The 18,647-nt window shown below is 40.4% G+C and overlaps 1 protein-coding gene across 2 annotated transcripts in view; it reads right to left on the bottom strand.

Moving 5' to 3' along the window:
* znf462 (zinc finger protein 462) overlaps positions 1 to 18,647 on the bottom strand; it is a 100,329-nt gene that overhangs the window by 10,305 nt on the left and 71,377 nt on the right. For both annotated transcript variants that reach the window (XM_088910443.1, XM_088910442.1), the window contains exons 8-10: positions 7,786 to 8,041; positions 7,226 to 7,362; positions 4,608 to 4,831 (exon numbers count right to left, since the gene is read on the bottom strand). In XM_088910443.1, coding sequence (XP_088766569.1) covers positions 4,608 to 4,831; positions 7,226 to 7,362; positions 7,786 to 8,041 — 617 coding nt within the window. The remainder of the gene's footprint in view (positions 1 to 4,607; positions 4,832 to 7,225; positions 7,363 to 7,785; positions 8,042 to 18,647) is intronic.

The raw sequence follows: 18,647 nt of genomic DNA on the forward strand, positions 1-18,647 counted from the left end.
GGATTCCGTCCTGGATGAGGTCAGCCACTCCCAAGCGAGTGCTGACTCCACCCCTGAAGTCACAGAGCAGGCAGTAAAACAGAGAGGAAAAGCAGGAAGCTTTTACCTCGAGGCTGCCATGGGAGATGTCTTACACAGTGAGACACTGATTGACACTGAGGTTGAAAGGTGTTTGATGTCACACGGCAAGCTCAAACGGGTTGAAAAAGAAAAGGGCATGCGACTCAGAGTGGAACCTTTGGTGGATCACCAGAAAGGCAAAGTGTGGAAACAGGTCAAGGCTCCTAAGCCTTCTGTACAGAAGGAAAGGGGGGCCAAGAGGCAGACTGTGCTCACACAGTGCCCACCGAACACAGAAGCCCATGCGGAGATTCCTTCTGTTCCCTCTGGACAAGAAATAAAAATATTTTCTTGTTCCCCGGATATACAGGGAAGTCGTGCCCTGGCCAAGGTCCCAACAGCCTCCATGCCACAGGAGCGGTGCTCCGAGCAGCCGCCTGATCCACCAGGTAAAGCACACCCCTTTCACATCCCTAAAGAGGAGCGGATCTCCCCACTTGGTGATGAAAAGGAGCTTTCCCTGTGCACCCTGGCACCCAAGAGGGGTCAGGACCACCACCCCGCAGGGGTGGAAGGGATCCAGATGGCAAGAGAGCAGGTTGGTGATGTAGCCCTCACCCTTAGCCCTGAGAGGTCCTCTATTAGTGAGGATCTGCTTGAGCAGCTGTCACAGGGCCACCGCCAGGTGCCCCTGGTGCAACATTCACAGGTTAGACAGGAGGTCCAGCTGGACACTGAGACTACTGCGCTGTGGAAACACCTGATCCCAGATGCCGATTCCCTCTGCTGTGACCCAGGGAACCTGCAGTCAGGTAACATTATTTCTCACAACTACCAGGTAGTGAGTGAGACTGACCTGATTGTTCCTGCCTCAACGGCAGGGTTTCCAACACACCCAGTCCCCCAGAAGGGACAGGGAATGAAAGCCGAGCCGGTTTTCTTACAGCCACCAGCTCAGTCTGTCAGTCTGAGTCTGACCAACAGTGGTTCAGCCAGACTGGAGCTGGATGGTCAAGCCACCCGCCTGCCAGTGCAGGACATCGCAAAGAGGGGTGTCAGAATCCCCGCCTGCACTGACATGGGCCTGGTGGGTGATAGCGAGTTCAAAGACAATGAACTAGCTATCCCAGTGCTGGGGCAGCTCCCTGAACCCCTAGCGAGGGAAGGGGGGAGCGAGCAGGTGTCCTACACCCATGCCCAGCGAACGATTATAAACATGCCGATAGAGGGATTCCTCAATCAGGAGGTGTGCAGGGTGGACCTGAACAGTGAGAATGGGGTAACAATCCCAGATCACTCAGGTGCTCCAGATGACCACTCAGCCGAGGGTCAGGCATGCTCCACCGCTGCACCACCCCCAGCGGGGTTCCTAGAGCACAGGCATGAACAAATTGAAAAAGCAGATGCCCTGGAAACGGAGGAGCAGCATCAGCCGCTGTGTCAGATCTCCCCAGATTTCCAGGATGGTGGTGCCCAAGATGCCACAGGGCATACTGAGAAAGACACCATGTACACGCTGCGCCAGCTTAGAAAGGCAACAGTCACTCAGAAGGAGATGACTGGGATCAGCCACCTGAAAAGACTTTTGGGAGGACTGATTGCTGTCACCACTGTTGTACGTTTGCTATTTCTGGTAGGTTTGTGTGCTACTGGCACTCTCCCCCTGACTGCCCCAAGAAGGCAGGTGTCAGAAATGCCAGAGGGTAGTGACAGACTGTATCGACAGCAGCAAAAGTTGGAAAGCCTAGGGAAAACCCTACAGGCAACTTCCTATGCAACAGGGTTAAATCTTATTCCCCAACCAGTGGACATGATTGTCGGTGTTATACAGTGGGTTTATGCTTGTGTGCAACAGGCCAGAATGTTGACACAAGACCTGTTACCTGTAGCCATGGCACAAATCCCAACCCACTTGATTCCGCTCTTCTCAGTAGAGGAGCATGTGACGTTAACCACCCCATTGCTCGTAGCTCACCCAGAAGGCGATCCAAGATTGAATTCGGTTCCAAATCTTGAGATGGGTATGGCTACCAAAGTTATCCATTGGCTGTGTCTAACTGATCCACCAATGAAGGGTGTAAAGCTACTAACGAGCAGAGGGAGGTTAATGAACCCCATGTAGAGCAGGTGGGAAGTAAATGGCTGGTCAGCACACCACATTTAACTGACACTATGACTTTTGACAGGCATGATACAGCTACCACAATGCAGCTACCTAACCAACAGTTTCCTGCAAGTTCCCGAGGAGGCCATAGTACAGCATGGTAACTTAACACTGTACTGTCTAGAACCAGACACATAAGACCAAACCTGAGGTCGTGGATGCCTTCAGGTGCCACACTATTGAATTGGATAGAAATCCAAGAAACAGTAAGCCCTGAAGAGGTACAGGTAGTTGAATTTGCTTTAATGGAACAAACCTCCAAACCACCCTGGCAGGTGCCCAACACAGGTGTTGTGGTTCATCAGGGGGGCTGGGAACAGGAACTGTTGTTATTGTAACACTACTGCCGGGTAGCTGGATCATGACTGGATGTACTCTGAATGCTGTACTCTCACATCAAGATGTACTCTGGGTAGCATGAATGAGTCAAAGGTAGCATGTCAAAAGAAAGGAAGTGACTTCTCCCCCAAATATCTACTACAGAGGTATCGGATATTGACAGTGAACTTCCTGATGTGTAATTCCTAGACTGAGATGATGTCTCCTACCGTGTTTATACATACTCCAGATGTTATTCATCCTGTTTGCTCCCAATGCTGGTTCCGGTATGAATTCTCAAGGAGTAATGTGGACATTTAAGGTTAATGTTCTAATGGACAAGGGACATCACTTAACTCTGTTTTGTTTTGAAGGCAACAATGCCTCAGGACCTCGTGACCTTCAAAAAGGGGGGATATGTAGCGGCAATGCTTGTTAATAAGACAGAATTAAATGTTGCGGTGCTTTCCCAAATGAGGCCTCATCTCTCCCTTCATCTCTGTGGTGCAGCCACAGAGAAGCTATTCATGCAGGCTGATGTTTTCTTTTGATAAGGGACAGCTCCCAAAGGGGGATGCACTTAGCTTAGCCTGGCTATCATGATCAATGGTCATCCATTGGCACCTATCTGTCTAGGGAGTGCCAGATGGACATCTGGACTGCATTCCTAGGTGTCAGGAGTAAATGACTCATATCTCACCTTGATCAACCAATCAGGGACTGGTAGGGCTGAGTAACCCACGTGGGACTCTGATGCCCATGGAACTTTCAGCCAATGAATGAGCTGAAGTTCCTCCAGGTAAAAACAGGCAACACAGAGCTCCAAGAGAATTCTGTGGACTTTTCTAAAGGGAATTCAAAGGAGAATTCCAGGGCAGGACGGCCCAGGAGCAGAAGGCTCCCAAGGGCAGGACATTCTCGCAGCGCGCCTCCTGACCATCCTGAGACTCAGCCTGGACAACCACAGAACAGCCAGTGTGTCCGAGTGCCAGAACTTTGCTTTGTTCTAAGAGTCTAGAGCGGAGGTTGCCAGAGAGTAACCAGAGGATCCACCCGAGGTTAGCATCAGCAGCAAGCCTCGTGAACAGGTCGGAACTGTGGACAGCTGAATCACTATTCAGAACTAGCGCTTCATCAGGAACGAACTGGTCCTCTTCCTGACCTGCTGGGACCCACAGTCAGATTTTCTCCTGTGCACAAACTGTGCTAGTTAAAGCCAACACTAACTAGCCGGTCAGTGAGCATCAGCAGCGCACTGTCGCAAGCCGCACAGCACAGCCTGGCGCGGAGCCAGAGAGCCCGCAGGAGATCTGAATCCCCAAAGATTGGATGAGTATTCAACTTCAATGCATTACAGCTCGAGAATTCAATTGTTATCCCAACCAGTTGATATCAATTTAATTCCTAAGAGTTATGTACTTGTTTTGAGTATCTAATGTAGAAGTTGTAACCAAGTTCAATTACGAAACGGTCTAAATGAATGATATACTGAACGTATGTCCTCTTGATGTGTAACACTTCGTAACTGATTGAATATATACCTTTTGTATTCTGATAACCCTCTCGATAAGATCTGTTAGGTTTACATGCATATTCTATGTATTAATAAATGTATCCTCGTGTATTAGTACCTGTGTGTGTGCGTTGTTTGAGTTATATCGCATGGTTGGATTCTAAAGCCATTAAAAGAATCATTTTGTGATTTACTGCTACAATTAATAATTGTCCCAGTAAATGCCCAAACCCTACAGAACTGGTGCCTTCAGAGAGCACACTACATGTGTATTACTCAAAGTGTGCCTGTGGGGCTGAAAGCAGTGTGCAATCTCCCCGCACACACCGATTAATTTTAAGAAGAATAAATTTTCTAGAAAAAGAGTTAATTTAAGAAGAAGAGTCACATAGCACATTGATGTCAAGAAAGACAGAAAACTGTGTACAGATGAAACAGACTTCTACAAGACCAAAACAATTTATGCCACTAGTAATGAAACATGTTTCAGTCTAACTACTCCAACCAGAATTCAGTATTTTCAGTGCTGCAGTCAATCTGGCAGATACCTACCTTGTGTTCATCACGCAGGTGGTTCTCCAGCTCCTCCCGCTGCTTGCTGTCATAGTAGCAGAGCTGGCACTTGTAGGGCTTCAGTTCATTGTGCTTCTCAATATGTTGCTGTAAGCTTTCGTCACTGGAGCAAGTGAAGGTGCACTTGTCACAACGAAACACGATGCCCTGCAAGTGCCTGGACAGCTTAGATCGGCAGACCTCAATTGGCACTACTCGCTCCTCTGTACGGTGGAACAAAGGCAGGTCATTCACAAGATCATGTCACAGTCTGCCAAGTCTTGCTACATTTTGAATAACCTAAGAACATCAGGTTGTTGCACCATCTTAGGCAGAGTGTCTAAGTTTTTTTTGCCGTGCTTATTCCATTTGCTTTTTTGATTAACTTTGCAGGTTGATTTCCCAGTAGTGCATTAAACTGGAACATGTATAATGTTGCTAATAAAAACGTCTTGCTGATCTTACTCATGAAGGTTAAGATAAATCAAGATAATCATTAAATAAAAAACAAACACTATCAATGACTATCAAGACATGGTCTTAGACCAGATGTGGGCAAACTTTTTTGGCCCAAGGGCCACATAAAATTTTGAAACTGTATAGGGGGCCACTTCAGGCTACTGTTACAGATAGCTTATGCCCTATGTAAGTTTAAAATCCAACATAAGCTTATTAGTTCAAGGTTAATGATAACCCGAGAGAAAAAAAATAAACATAGAATAAATAAAAAACTTGACGTTCAACTCACAAGCCAAGTCTTCACCGATTACTTCGACCCGTGTGATAAACTTATTTTCTCAAATTTGCTCTTACTCTCTGGACAAAGAATATCTGCGGTTTCTATCATACACTCCTTCAAAAGCTTCCCTTCAGAGAGCGGTTTGTTTTTTTAGCAATTTTATATGCAGGCAGGTAGCCTGCCTTTGTTAGGCTGGGTTTTCAGCACTTGCGGTTATCAAATTCAAGTTCAGATCAAGAGTCAATGTTGAGAAAGAGATGCATGTTGTGAAGAAAAATAAATTTTGCGGCGCCAGTAAACTAGCGGCTAGTTTGGAAGCTCTTTAAGCCCGCTCCTCGCATGACAAATTGCTAGCATAGTTATCATGTTTGGCAGAAAAATGCCAAATGAGATTGTATTTGTTGAACACTGTGACACGTTCCTTCGAAATTAAACATATAGCCTTTGTTCCAACCTCTGTGAAAAAGTATTTTGCAGTCAATTCTTTGTTGAACACTCTACATTCACTGTCAACTTTCTGCTTCTTCAATCCACTCATTTTGGCACAGGTTCCCTCACAGTACGATGGACCCACTCTGACTGAATCAAATTGGTAAAGCAGGGATTCCCAAGCTTTTTTGGGTCCATGCCTCCCTTGACCTGTCAAATTTTCCACATGCCTCCCCTGCATCAAAAATACATTCTATGGCAGTGCAATACTTTACAGATTATACATTTATAGCAAACATCTTTGTAAATTGCAAATAAAATGACTTAGAAAAAGTAAAAATGTAACATCAATGTCTTTTTAAAAAGGGGGAGATAAATAAATAAATAAGATAAATAATAATGTAATAAATTATGTTAACATAATTCACCAAAAAAACTAGGTAGTATTTTTGAAATGGCAAGGTGCATTTCCTTCTCAACATCGACTCTTCATCTGAACTTGGATTTGATTACCACAAGTGCTGAAAACCCAGCCTCACAAAGGCAGGAAATTGCAAAGGGAAGCAGAATTCACAGAGCTCTGTTGCTTTTTCCTTGGTATTCCAATAGTATGAGGTTTTTTGCATTGTGCTGTTAGGTACACAACTTTGTATGATGAAAGAAATTTAATGGGGACTGTAGTTTGGTTAGAAAAAGCAGCTTACTGTTCATTCATTTAACTTGCGTGAAAATACTCACAAGGCCTACTGATCAAACTACTGTGAACAGTTTCAATTTATTGGGGAGCATGCTCTCAGCAGCCCATTTCAAGGTAGACAACACACTGAGGACATTCTTCAGTGCCCACAATTGTGCACGTGAAACCGAAATTCAAGAAACTGTCATCATTAGTTCTGTATTTGCGTTTCCGTTTCTCTTTAGAACTACACTCTGTGTCCTTCACGTATTTTACTTGTATTTAAAAACCTCTCAATTGCGATCGTGTAACAAAAAGCTCACAAAATGACCACTCATAGAAACATGAAACACCGAAGCCGCGGTCAACTTGTATGCTGCTTACAGACTGCCAACTCTCGTGGCCAGTGTCATGTGACACAATCTAGTACCTTCAAATCCACTAGGTAGCACACGACTCATTCTGTGTGCACAAACAGTGGGTTTTGCTTGTAATACAATTTTTCTTTGACTGGCGATACCTGAGACGCCCCTGACTGACAAAGGTGCCTCCTCAACGATGCACAGTTTGGAATCACTGTGGTAAAGTGTTCGTGTGCCATCTAACGGCACGAATAATGAAATGTAAGAAAAAACAGCACCAAACAAAGTGGAATATGGTGAATATTGACTCATTTATTTTTGACCTCAAGAGCCAGCTAAAACTGGATGGTGGGCCGTATTTTGCCCACAGATGTCTTAGACATTAACAACAAAAGTACCGTAGGACACCTACCCCTGTGGAGGACAATATGATCAATCATATTGCTCTTGTATTTGGTGTGGTAGAGGCAGAGAGGACAGCGCAGGTCTTTGGGCCCCTCTTCTGGGGCTGTGGCATGTCCAGCTTCCACATGCATTGTGAAAGCAGACCTGAAAGAAAGATCCATAGCCCTTCTTTAAAAAGCCTGACAAAGAATTTAGACTAAATAATCAGGATGGGTGTTTAAGAAAATTATAGTAAATGACATTTGAGGTGTGGAACTGTGAAAGCAAGCTAAAGAATTAGAAGAAAGGGTCCAAAAACACTAATGTGGAGATATTAAATATAGTAAAGATCACAGAATTAAAGAGCATTTGAAATGTTATACAGTTTTAGCAATGTATATATGTAAACATTTTAAAAGAAGAACAAATCCGGAATGGCACTTCCATCTGCTTTTCAGTGTCGGGACCTAAAGCTTTGAAGATCTAGAGCTTTAAGCAGATATTACTAAAGTTAAATGAAGGTCAATTTTATTAAAAAGGGTGTAACAGGTCAATAATTTGTCCTGTGAAATCAAGAAAATGTCTTACTTGTAGCAGGTAAAGAAGGAACAGTCTTTGCACTTGAAGAGCTTTTTCCCGCCATGTCGGTCACGGTAGTGCCGCCGGAGGCTCTGCATGTATCCAGAGCTGAACTCGCAGAACTCGCAGGTCAGAAGGCCCTCAGCTTTCACTTCTGAGGTGGTACTGGGCAGAGGGGTGGGGCTAGCACTACTGTTGCTGCGGGCAGCCAACTGATAGTGGCTGAGCTGCTGCTGTACATCAGGAGGTTCTGAATAGGAAGAATCTACAGGAATAAAGGTCAGGATGGATAGGGAAAAGCCAAGCATGTGAGAAGCCCAAGCTTACATGTAGGAATTCACACTGATAGTTGCATCAATGTTCCTTGAGATGCATATATTTTACATTTGTATAATTAAGAAAAAAGCTCTGCAAACAAGAGGGAAAAATTCTGCCTATTTTCTTGTTTGGCAGTTTGGTATCTAAATGAAATACAAAATTTCATCCAGCTTAGAGTTTGGGGTTCATCCAGGTAGGAAGCCTGTTCAAGAATCTACCTTCTCTTTGAGTAAAGAAGAGAGGGAGGAGTTTATTTGCCATACGTGCATATACATTGGAATCCGTATTCACACTGTTCTCTTGGGATGTGAACAGTACAATAAACAACACTTTCACACTATATGAATATTACATTACAAAGCAGTAAATAATAGTAAATAATGGTTGTAAAAGCAGTAAACAATAATGACTGTACAACAAGGCACATGATACAACAGGTAGTACAACAAACACACAGGACATTAAATAAGTGGTAGACAAGTAAAAAGTGTAGAGTGCAGAGGTGCATTGAATTATGAGGCATTATACAGTTAGCTGTTTATGATGTGCAATGTCATAGGATAGAAGCTGTTCCTAAGCCTAGTGGTCCATGCTTTAATGGTGCAGTACAGCTTGGCCAGGTTGAGATCCTGAATAATGGAGAAAGCTTTATTGTGACAGCGGATGGTGTCTCCTTGGGAAGTGTTTCCCATTCTCCATCCTAAGTGAATTCCCTTTAAGATTCTAATAATGACCCTGTGGAACAGTCTCTATCAATGATCCTTAGAAGTTTTTATCCTGAAATCAAATCTTATCTGTTCAACGGTTAAGAGATTGAACTCCCTCAACTTGTCTGTAAGTGACAGTCCCAAGACCAGAAATAATGTCTTCTCTAAAGTCTTTCTAAGGCTAGAATATATTTTCTGTGGTACAGTGACCATAAGTTAATAGTATTCTAGATCAGGTCTTAACATGCATAACACATGCATAACATTCCAGAATTTTAAATTCCACTATTTATACTACATACCCAAGCATTCTGTTTGTTGTTTACCAAATTAGTATTACATGTGGCCAGTTAGAGGGTATGTTCTGGGGTTTCCTGGTAAACTGTGTCAAACCAGTTCTTGATCCAAGTACATACATTATCTGAGATTCTTATGGCTTTTAATTTGAGAAAATCTTTTAGATAGATCACTTTATTGGCCAAGTAAGTTTTCACTTACAGGAAATTTGACCTGGTGAGTTGCTCATACACTATACTCATACAGACATACCATATATACAGTACATAGACACATAAAACACGATATACATTTCAGAAATTAAAGGAAAATACATATTGCACTTCAAGAATGTGTCAGAACGTGTGATAACCCCACACATATATACATATTTGTCCATCATAAACGTCCATATACAGACAATATTATTAATGCACGTAGTGCTGCAGTTGTAAACTAAGTAACAATTTTAATAACACATATTTAAGTAATGTTCAGTAATTAATAGGAGTGATTAGTAAGAGTCACTGCCTGGGGAAAAAAGCTGATTTTGTGTGCTGAGGTCCTGGTACTAATTGACCTAAATCTTTTCCCTGATGGGAGACATTGAAAAATATGATGGCCAGGGAGAGGTCTGGAGAGGCCAGAGAAGAGTCAGCAATGATCCTGCCAGCACGCTTCTTAGTCCTGGAGATGTAAAGGTCCTGGAGGGTAAGAAGGTCACAGCCTATGATCCTCTCAGCTGTTCTTATAACATGTTTACTTTTATGAGGGACTTTGAAAAAATATTTGTGGATATCTAAGTTGTCATTGCTTGTTCCAAAATTTCTAGCTATTTACTTATACAAAACTTTCCCTTTCTAAACCCAAGTTGGCTGTTTCTTTTAATGTCTGTGTTTTTTAAGTATTTTTCTAATTTAGCTTGATCATTTCCATCATTTATGGTAATGTTAGGACATCTTCAATAATAGTTCTATGGAATAAAAACATTTTTGTAGTACACACATTAAAAGACTGGAGTTTTCTTAGGAAGAACAAACACTATTGGCTCATATAGTGTACATATGGTGTCTGTGTTTTCCTCAAAAGTTTGTCATTAATAACAGTGCCAAGATATTTATACTGTAACTGTTGACAATTTCATGTTCCTTGGTGACTGTTGGTTTTGCAACTGGAGAAAACTTTCTATAATAAATGATCATGTTTTTGGTTTTTGACACAATGACCTAAGGAAGGAGTTGTTACATCATTCAACAAAATAATAAAAGCCAGCAGCTATATAACCCTGCAACTCACAACTGGCAACCCACTTAAGCTAAGCAGGTGTGAGCCTGGCCTATACCTGGATGGGAGACCTCCTGGGAAACACCAAGGTTGCTGTTGGAAGAGGTTGCTGCTTGATAAAGGGTTTGTGAGGCTGGAAGGGGGAGCTCACCGTACAGTCATTACATTAGCAAAAAGGCACCGTTCTTTGGATGAGATACAAAACCAAGTTACTACCTTACTGTGCTCATTAAAAATCCCAGGGTGTTTCATGAAAAGAGAAGGGGTATTACAGAAATTTTCCCATTGGCCTTTACCAATGTGGCCTCCTAATACTCCCTATTTATGAACTGACTTCATTACTCTGTTCTCCTCCCCAGTGATAGTTGATGTTTGGAGAGCATACTGGCGTACTATGGCTGCTGTTGTATCATCCAGGTAGGTACTGCACGTTGTTGGTGGAGTCTCCATTACCTGTAAAGTGCTTTAAGTGAAGTGCCCAGAAAAGCACTACATACAGATGCAGCCATTCGAAATGCATGGTATAAACCCGTACAGCATGCAATTACCCACAAGTCACTGCGTTGCACCACGGTACGTGATTGGCTGGCCAAAATGACCGACAGGGGCACTCGTGGTACATTGGTCGTTAGTGAAAAGATTTCATCATTTAATCTCTTTACTGTGCATGTTTTAATTCACTTAGTATTGAATATTTATATGGAATTTTACAACTAAAGGGACATTTCAGTAGCTGAGCATAAAAAGAAGAGGAGCATAACGCGTCTGATGGTCATAAACGATATTAATTCAGGCATTATGTAACCTGTATATGGCTGGTAATGGTAGTTTAAAGAAAAAAATTCACACCAGTATTCCACTGTCTTCCTAAACATTTTAAGCATCAAAGTCTTACATGTGGTTATTTTGGAAAAGAAGGAGTTTTTACATACTCCTTCTGACCATATTAAGTTTATATACTTTATAAAAAGTTATGTTTTAACCTTTTCTAAGAATACGCTCGTTATCAGAGTAAACAAAAGCATACTTTTAGAATTTGATTAATAGGGAATATAATATGGAATTGCGTATCTAAAGAAATTAATTACGATATAATTATAGTAGTGTTTATAATATACTGTAGCTCAAATAGTAGTATAATACACTTTCTATGGATATGTGTGCTTCAGTTTCACTCCTTCTACGTGATTACGTCTGTGGTGTGATGGCTTAAGCTTGTACCTTAGACGCCTGAGGTTGTTCGAACCCAACTGTCACCATTAGTTTTCTTTTAACAAATAAACATTTCTTTGAAAAACTAATAAAGCAAATATTATGGACGCTATATTGACATTTTTTATATTTCTAAATTTCATAACATGTTCGAAGTGAAGTCATTTATTAATAACTGAATAATTTGAAGCTGCTACTACTGTTATGACTGATAATAAAAATTATCGATACTATATTGAATTTGTTGGTATTTCTAAATATCACAGAATGTTCAAAGTTAAGCAAGTTAAGTGATTACCATTTTCCATGAATACTTCCGCTCATTATCACAGTAAAAGAAACTCGTACTTTTCAGAAACAGCTTAATTTTCGTGTTAAATAAATTTGTAAAATTAAAATAAATTCTATACAGCAATTGCATATATGGGGACCATTTTATAAAAGAAATAATCGTGGATATAGTCACAGTTAAAAGGGTTGCCGGCCCTCCGCATCGCGTCGAGCCTAACAATCTGACAATGTAATGTGACAAACATCATTGTGACATAGATCTTTATATTAAGTCCCTTAATTAACTTAAAGCATAGCTTTTTCACCATTTAGATGTATTTTTCATACCATCGTTAAACAAAGCAGGAGCATATTGTTTAGGAGCATAAAGCAGGGAAGGGGGATGGGTAAAACTGTTACCTGTCCTGCCTCACAACATTGTCCAATAATATTCTTCTTGTATTTAATTTTTGGTTAAGTAGGATTTCAGCTACAGACCATAAAAAAAACAGGATTAACTTTTTTCTGTCTCTTTCTCACCCGCTGCGATTCGAGTGTTAATAAAACGTGTGCACAAAGTGAAATACAGTAATAATACCAGCTATATAAATACATATACAGTATTTAGATCCTTAAATTAATAGTTATAATTTCTTTATATACATGATTCCATAGTATATTCCCTAATAATTAAATTCTGAAAAGTATGAGTTTCTTTTATTGTGATAATGAGTGAAAGTATTCATGGAAAATGGTAATCACTTAACTCACTTAACTTTGAATGTTTTGTGATATTTAAGCAACAAATTCAATACGGGGTGGATAATATTTATTATCAGTAATAACGACAGTAGTAGCAGCTTCAAATTATTCGATGTTATTAATAAATGACTTAGCATCGAACATGTTGTGATATTTAGAAATATAAAAAATGTCAATATAGTGTCCATAATATTTGCTATTTTAATTTTTCAAAGAAATGTTTATTTGTTAAAAGAAAACTAATGGCGACAGCTGGGTTCGAACACCGGACCTCAGGCATCTAAGGCACAAGCTTAAGCCATCATGCCACCAACATAATCACGTGGAAGGACTGAAACTGAAGCACACATATCCATAGAAAGTGTATTATACTACTATTTGAGCTACAGTACATGAATATAATTATATTGTTATTAATTTCTTAAGATATGCAATTCCATATTATATTCCCTATTAATCAAATTCTATAAGTATGCTTTTGTTTACTCTGATAACGAGCGTATTCTTCTTTTCCAAAATAACCACATGTAAGACTTTGATGCTTAAAAAGTTTAGGAAGAAAGTGGAATACTCGTGTGTATTTTTTCTTTAAACTAACAATACCAGCCAGTTTACAGAGTATACAACAGTATACAGTTTACATAATGTAGCGGCGAGGCTTAATAATAAGGCAGAATTAAGTGTTTCTGAGCTTCCCAAATGAGGCCCCATTTCTCTGTTCATCTCTGTGGAGCAGCCACAGAGAGACCATTAGTGCAGGGTGATTTAAGGTTTCCTAGGACAGCTCCCAAAGGGGGATGCACTTAGCTAAGTCTGGCTATCATGATCAATGGTCATCCATTGGCGCCTATCTGTCTAGGGAGTGCCAGTTGGACATCTGGACTGCATTCCTAAGTGTCAGGAGTAAGTGACTCATATCTCACCGTGGTCAACCAATCAGGGACTGGTAGGGCCGAGTAACCCACGTGGGACTCTGATGCCCATGGAACTTTCAGCCAATGAATGAGCTGAAGTTCCTCCAGGTAAAAACAGGCAACACAGGCCTGGAGATTCAGATTCAACAAGATTCAGATTCAACAAGATTCAGATTCAACAAGATTCAGATTCGGGAGATTCAGTAAGATTCTGGAGAGGATTCTGTGGACTGTTCTAAAGGGAATTCAAAGGAGAATTCCAGGGCAGGACGGCCCAGGAGCAGAAGGCTCCCAAGGGCAGGACATTCTCGCAGCGAGCCTCCTGACCATCCCGAGACTCAGCCCGGACAACCACGGAACGGCCAGTGTGTCCGAGTGCCAGAACTTTCCTTTGTTCTAAGAGTCTAGAGTGGAGGTTGCCAGAGAGTAACCAGCAGCAGGCCTCGTGGACAGGTCAGAACTGTGGACAGCTGAATCACTATTCAGAACTAGCTCTTCATCAGGAACGAACCGGTCCTCTTCCTGACTTGATGGGACCCACAGTCATCTTTTCTCCTGTGCACAAACTTTGCTAGTTAAAGCCAACACTAACTAGCCGGTCAGTGAGCATCTGCAGCGCACCGTCGCAAGCCGCACAGCACAGCCTGGCACCGAGCCAGACAGCGCGGATTGGACAGCAACAACCTGCAACTGTTTCTTTGTGCCCGCAGGAGATCTGAATCCCAAGAAATTGGATGAGTATTCAACTTCAATGCATTACAGCTCGAGAATTCAATTGTTATCCCAACCAGTTGATATCAATTTAATTCCTAAGAGTTATGTACTTGTTTTGAGTATCTAATGTAGAAGTTGTAACCAAGTTCACTTTACGAAACGGTCTTAATGAATGATATACTGAACGTATGTCCTCTTGATGTGTAACACTTCGTAACTGATTGAATATATACCTTTTGTATTCTGATAACCCTCTCGATAAGATCTGTTAGGTTTATATGCATATTCTATGTATTAATAAATTTATCCTCGTGTATTAGTACCTGTGTGTGCGCGTTGTTTGAGTTATGTCGCGTGGTTGGATTCTAAAGCCATCAAAAGAATCAATTTTGTGATTTACTGCTACAATTAATAATTGTCTCAGTAAATGCCCAAACCCTACAGAACTGGTGCCTTCAGAGAGCCACTATGATTACATATTTGGCGTCCCTGAACGGCTATGAAACACTACAATAATATGTTTATGTTCCTAAATTAATATCGTTTATGAGCATGTGAAAGGCATGGTAAATCGGAGATAATCAAAACTTACTTTGTATGATTGGAAACGAATACGTAATTGGATCAACGAAATATTGTGGTGTTACTTTTTGTCAATGAAAAAATAAAGTATTTTCATTTACAAAGACGGTTGCAAAGAAAATGGACCACAGTAATACTTTGAGCTTACAGCCTGTCCAAGGTCATTCATTATTGATACTATTAGTAATATCTTCTGTAAAGACTTTTGATGCATAAAAAATTTCTGCATAATTAAAATATTTATGATAAAGGTGGTAGGTTGTATACTTTTGTCCAACTGAGCAATCTTGCTTTTATAAAATATACAAACTTGTTTAATGATTAACATGCTGTAATATACAGTTTAAATTTATTAAAGAGTATACAACTTAAATTCTTAATTGAAAAAAGATTGTCCTTCAGCAGTGACCGGGATTTGAAACCTTGCATTTTTTGGCGACAGCTCAAAAGCTGTACATTATCTTCAGCTGGCGGTGATTCTGGATACTATTATCATAACTGCAGTATTATTCGGTATGATGAATATGACGCCTTGTGATGCGACACGCCCACAGCGTTTTACTGCAGCGTACCCTGCTGATTTTGAATGGCTGCATATGTAAGTATAAGGAATTATTATTAATCCACTACAGGCCCATGTTCAGAGTCTGTCTTGGAAAAGAGCATTTTCCCTCACTGTTTGTGATCTATTGGTCAAAAAGTCCAAGATCCAATCTACAATATTCAAGTCTACATAAAAATCTGAGGGTAATTTGAAAGTAAGACTAACAAGTGTGGTTGAATGCTGTAAAAGGCTGATGAAAAATCTATGAATAAAAGCCTGACGTGTCATTGGACCTTCTAGCTGTGAATATAAGAAATTCAGTAACGTGAGCGTAGTACTTCAAATTCTCTTGTAGTCCTGTAGGCAATCTGCATTAAATTCAGTAGGGGCTCTACCTGGTGAATGACATGTCTTTTAACAATTATCTCAGATTACTTCATTACAAAAGAGTTCAATTGCCACTGCTCTGAAATCATTTAATGTCCTGTGAGATTTGTGTTTTGCAACCGGTATTATTTTTGACTGTATCTAAATTTTGGTTATTTTCTGCTGATTCAGAGATATTTTCAGAATATAATTAAATATAGTACTTAGCTTTTCACCATATGACCTCAGTACCTACCCTGAGCACTGTCTGAAAACACAGTGTATCAAGTTTAACCTTGGCGGTAGCAATGAGCTTCTCTTTAAGTTCCTGATTTATTTACTAGTCATGCTTGTCAGACTCAAAGTAAAAACTATTTACTTCATAAGCCAGCTCTTTACTTGTGTTAAAATCATTGATACTTCAGATCTTCAGAACTCCTTAACAGACTCATTACCCTGTTATGAAGCAGTGTACTTATAGCACAATAGGCTCTTCAGCAATTTGTTTACCCATAGTTTATTATATGAATAAACTTTAATGGGTTTCATAGGAATCACTGTTTCTTCGCAGAAAGATATGTATCTAAAAACCACATCTGTGAGCTCATCTAAATTGTCACAAGATTCTAAAACAACAGACTAATCAAAACAGCCCTGCAAACACTGTGTGCTGTCATCTGACCAGACGTTAACTTGCCGCACTTTCTCCCTCTTCAGTGATCCAGAGTTTTATAATTTTGAGTTGGGTAGTTGATATATTGGTAGAAATTGTTCAAAGACGTTCTTAAATTGCAGTAGTTGAAATCACCTTGAATCAAACTATGTGCATCAGGGGGCTGACACTGCAGAGTGAATTATATTACAAATGCTCTAACCGCATTTGTTTTTATTTGCTTTTGGATAAATGTACAAAACACTGATGAATATCTGTGGTAATTCTCTGGGTAGATAAAAAAGGTCTTACTGATATTGACAGCAACTCACTATCAGGCAGACAGAGCCTCTCTTGCACCATGATTTTTCTGCACCATCTTTTGATGACATACAAACTGCTCCTCCCAGTGTTTTTCTTACTACTGTTCTTTCTCAGTCCAGCCTGAGGAGGGCACCAAACCCATCCACAGTCAGGTCCTAGTCCAAGTTTCTGTAAAGACCAGTAGACCAGCATCTATGCATTCATGTAGAACATTAATTAGAACAGGATTATCGACAACAGAGGAGTCTGGCGAAGATGTTGTTTATTATTCCTCACATAGGCTCCAACCCTTTTCCCAAACTTGTGCCTGTTTTTTTTTTACATTGTTTAGTTTTTTTTTCTCAGTTTTTGTGGAATGTTTTGTGCAATAGTGTTCTCCAGGAGTATGCTGACAGAATCAATCTGCGGACCTGGTTGATTCTACTGTAGCAGGAAGTCCCTAGAGTATCGGTTCAGCTAGAACGTGTTTAGTTTAAGAGAGTCACTAAAAGTAATAAAAAAGTAGCTCAATTTTCTATTAATCTCACAATGAACTTGACTGGTAACAAACTCACACAGAACTTTGCAAAAAAAAAACTTACAGTTTCTTACCACCAAGAGACACAAATAACCTGCTACCAGTCATTACAAGAACAGTGCCCACATACTCTTCTTTTTATGACTGAAGTACAGGATTGCAATAATATTTGCCTCTATTGTAATATTCTTTTCTGCCTCTCTCTTTTCAACTGAGACATCTTTTTTCAGCTGCATCTGCAGGTGTAGATACTTTTTCTCAATCACTATCCTTTATGCAATCTGTATAATGCTCTATTCTGATTTTTTCAGAAAAAGGTCACATTTTCCTGGATATAGACTTCACTGTCTTAGAAATGAATTTGTTTTGTGCCTTTAATATTATGTTTGTAAAAGTATAATATTTCTCCTACTGACTCTGCCCATCTGTTCGCAGTTCACACCTTGCTTCATTCCTTCCTGTTGTTCAACTTTCAAAACTTTCTAAGTATAATATGGTCATTTTGGACAAAATGATATTTGATCGTCATTTCAACAATAGTGTTAGATAAAGGCAAACTAATTTTAAAAAATAACATTGAAAAATCACATTTTGCACTCATTTGTACTATTTAAATCAACAGAAATGCAATTTCCTTGTGAGGGAAAAGTTAGAACACGCCTACCTTTATCATTCCATCAAATGCCTCAAATTAGAATCAGGTGTACCAAAACAGGTGCAAATGATTAGAACATCATTAGAGAGTAACTTGGAGGGCACTGCCTTTATATAAAAATCAGAAACCTGTGGTCTGGTGGTTAAAGCCATTTCCAAGCAATTTGTCAATCACTGTCCACTGTCCAAAAGATCATCTACAAATGGAGAAAATTTAAAACCATGGGCAATCTATCCAGGCCAGGTTGTCTCACCAAATTCAGCACAAGAGCAGACCGAAAGATGCTGCAGGAAGTCTCCAAGAACACCAGGATAACATCAAGGGATTTACTGGCAAGTCTTTCCTCAGTCAATGTCAAAGTGCATATGCCAACCATCCGAAACAGACTGCACAACTTTGCCCTACATGCAAGGTCAGGAAGGAAGAAGCCTTTGTTCTCAAAAAAGAATATATATTGATGGAAAATCAAACGCAACAAATTGTGGAATGAGAATACTATAGTTATAGCTAAGGTACTTTCACAAAAAGTTGTCAATTTGTTTAAAGCCCACTGACCAGCAATACAGCTTGTGCAGTGAGACGTTGCAACTTGCCAATCACATGACAGCTCATTAGGTGCACTTTACCCAACGGGGTCCAGGTGGAACAATGCCTGATCAGTTCACCTTTAAAAAGGCCTTAATTCAAAGCTTGAGTCACTGCAAGAAAAAGGCCACACTTAGTTTTCTGTGAATTCCATAATGCCTCAAATGTCACCAGAAGCAAGGGAGAGGG

This window comes from Atractosteus spatula, chromosome 3, assembly GCF_055471065.1.
Source record: "Atractosteus spatula isolate fAtrSpa1 chromosome 3, fAtrSpa1.hap1, whole genome shotgun sequence".
Lineage (NCBI taxonomy): Eukaryota > Metazoa > Chordata > Actinopteri > Semionotiformes > Lepisosteidae > Atractosteus > Atractosteus spatula.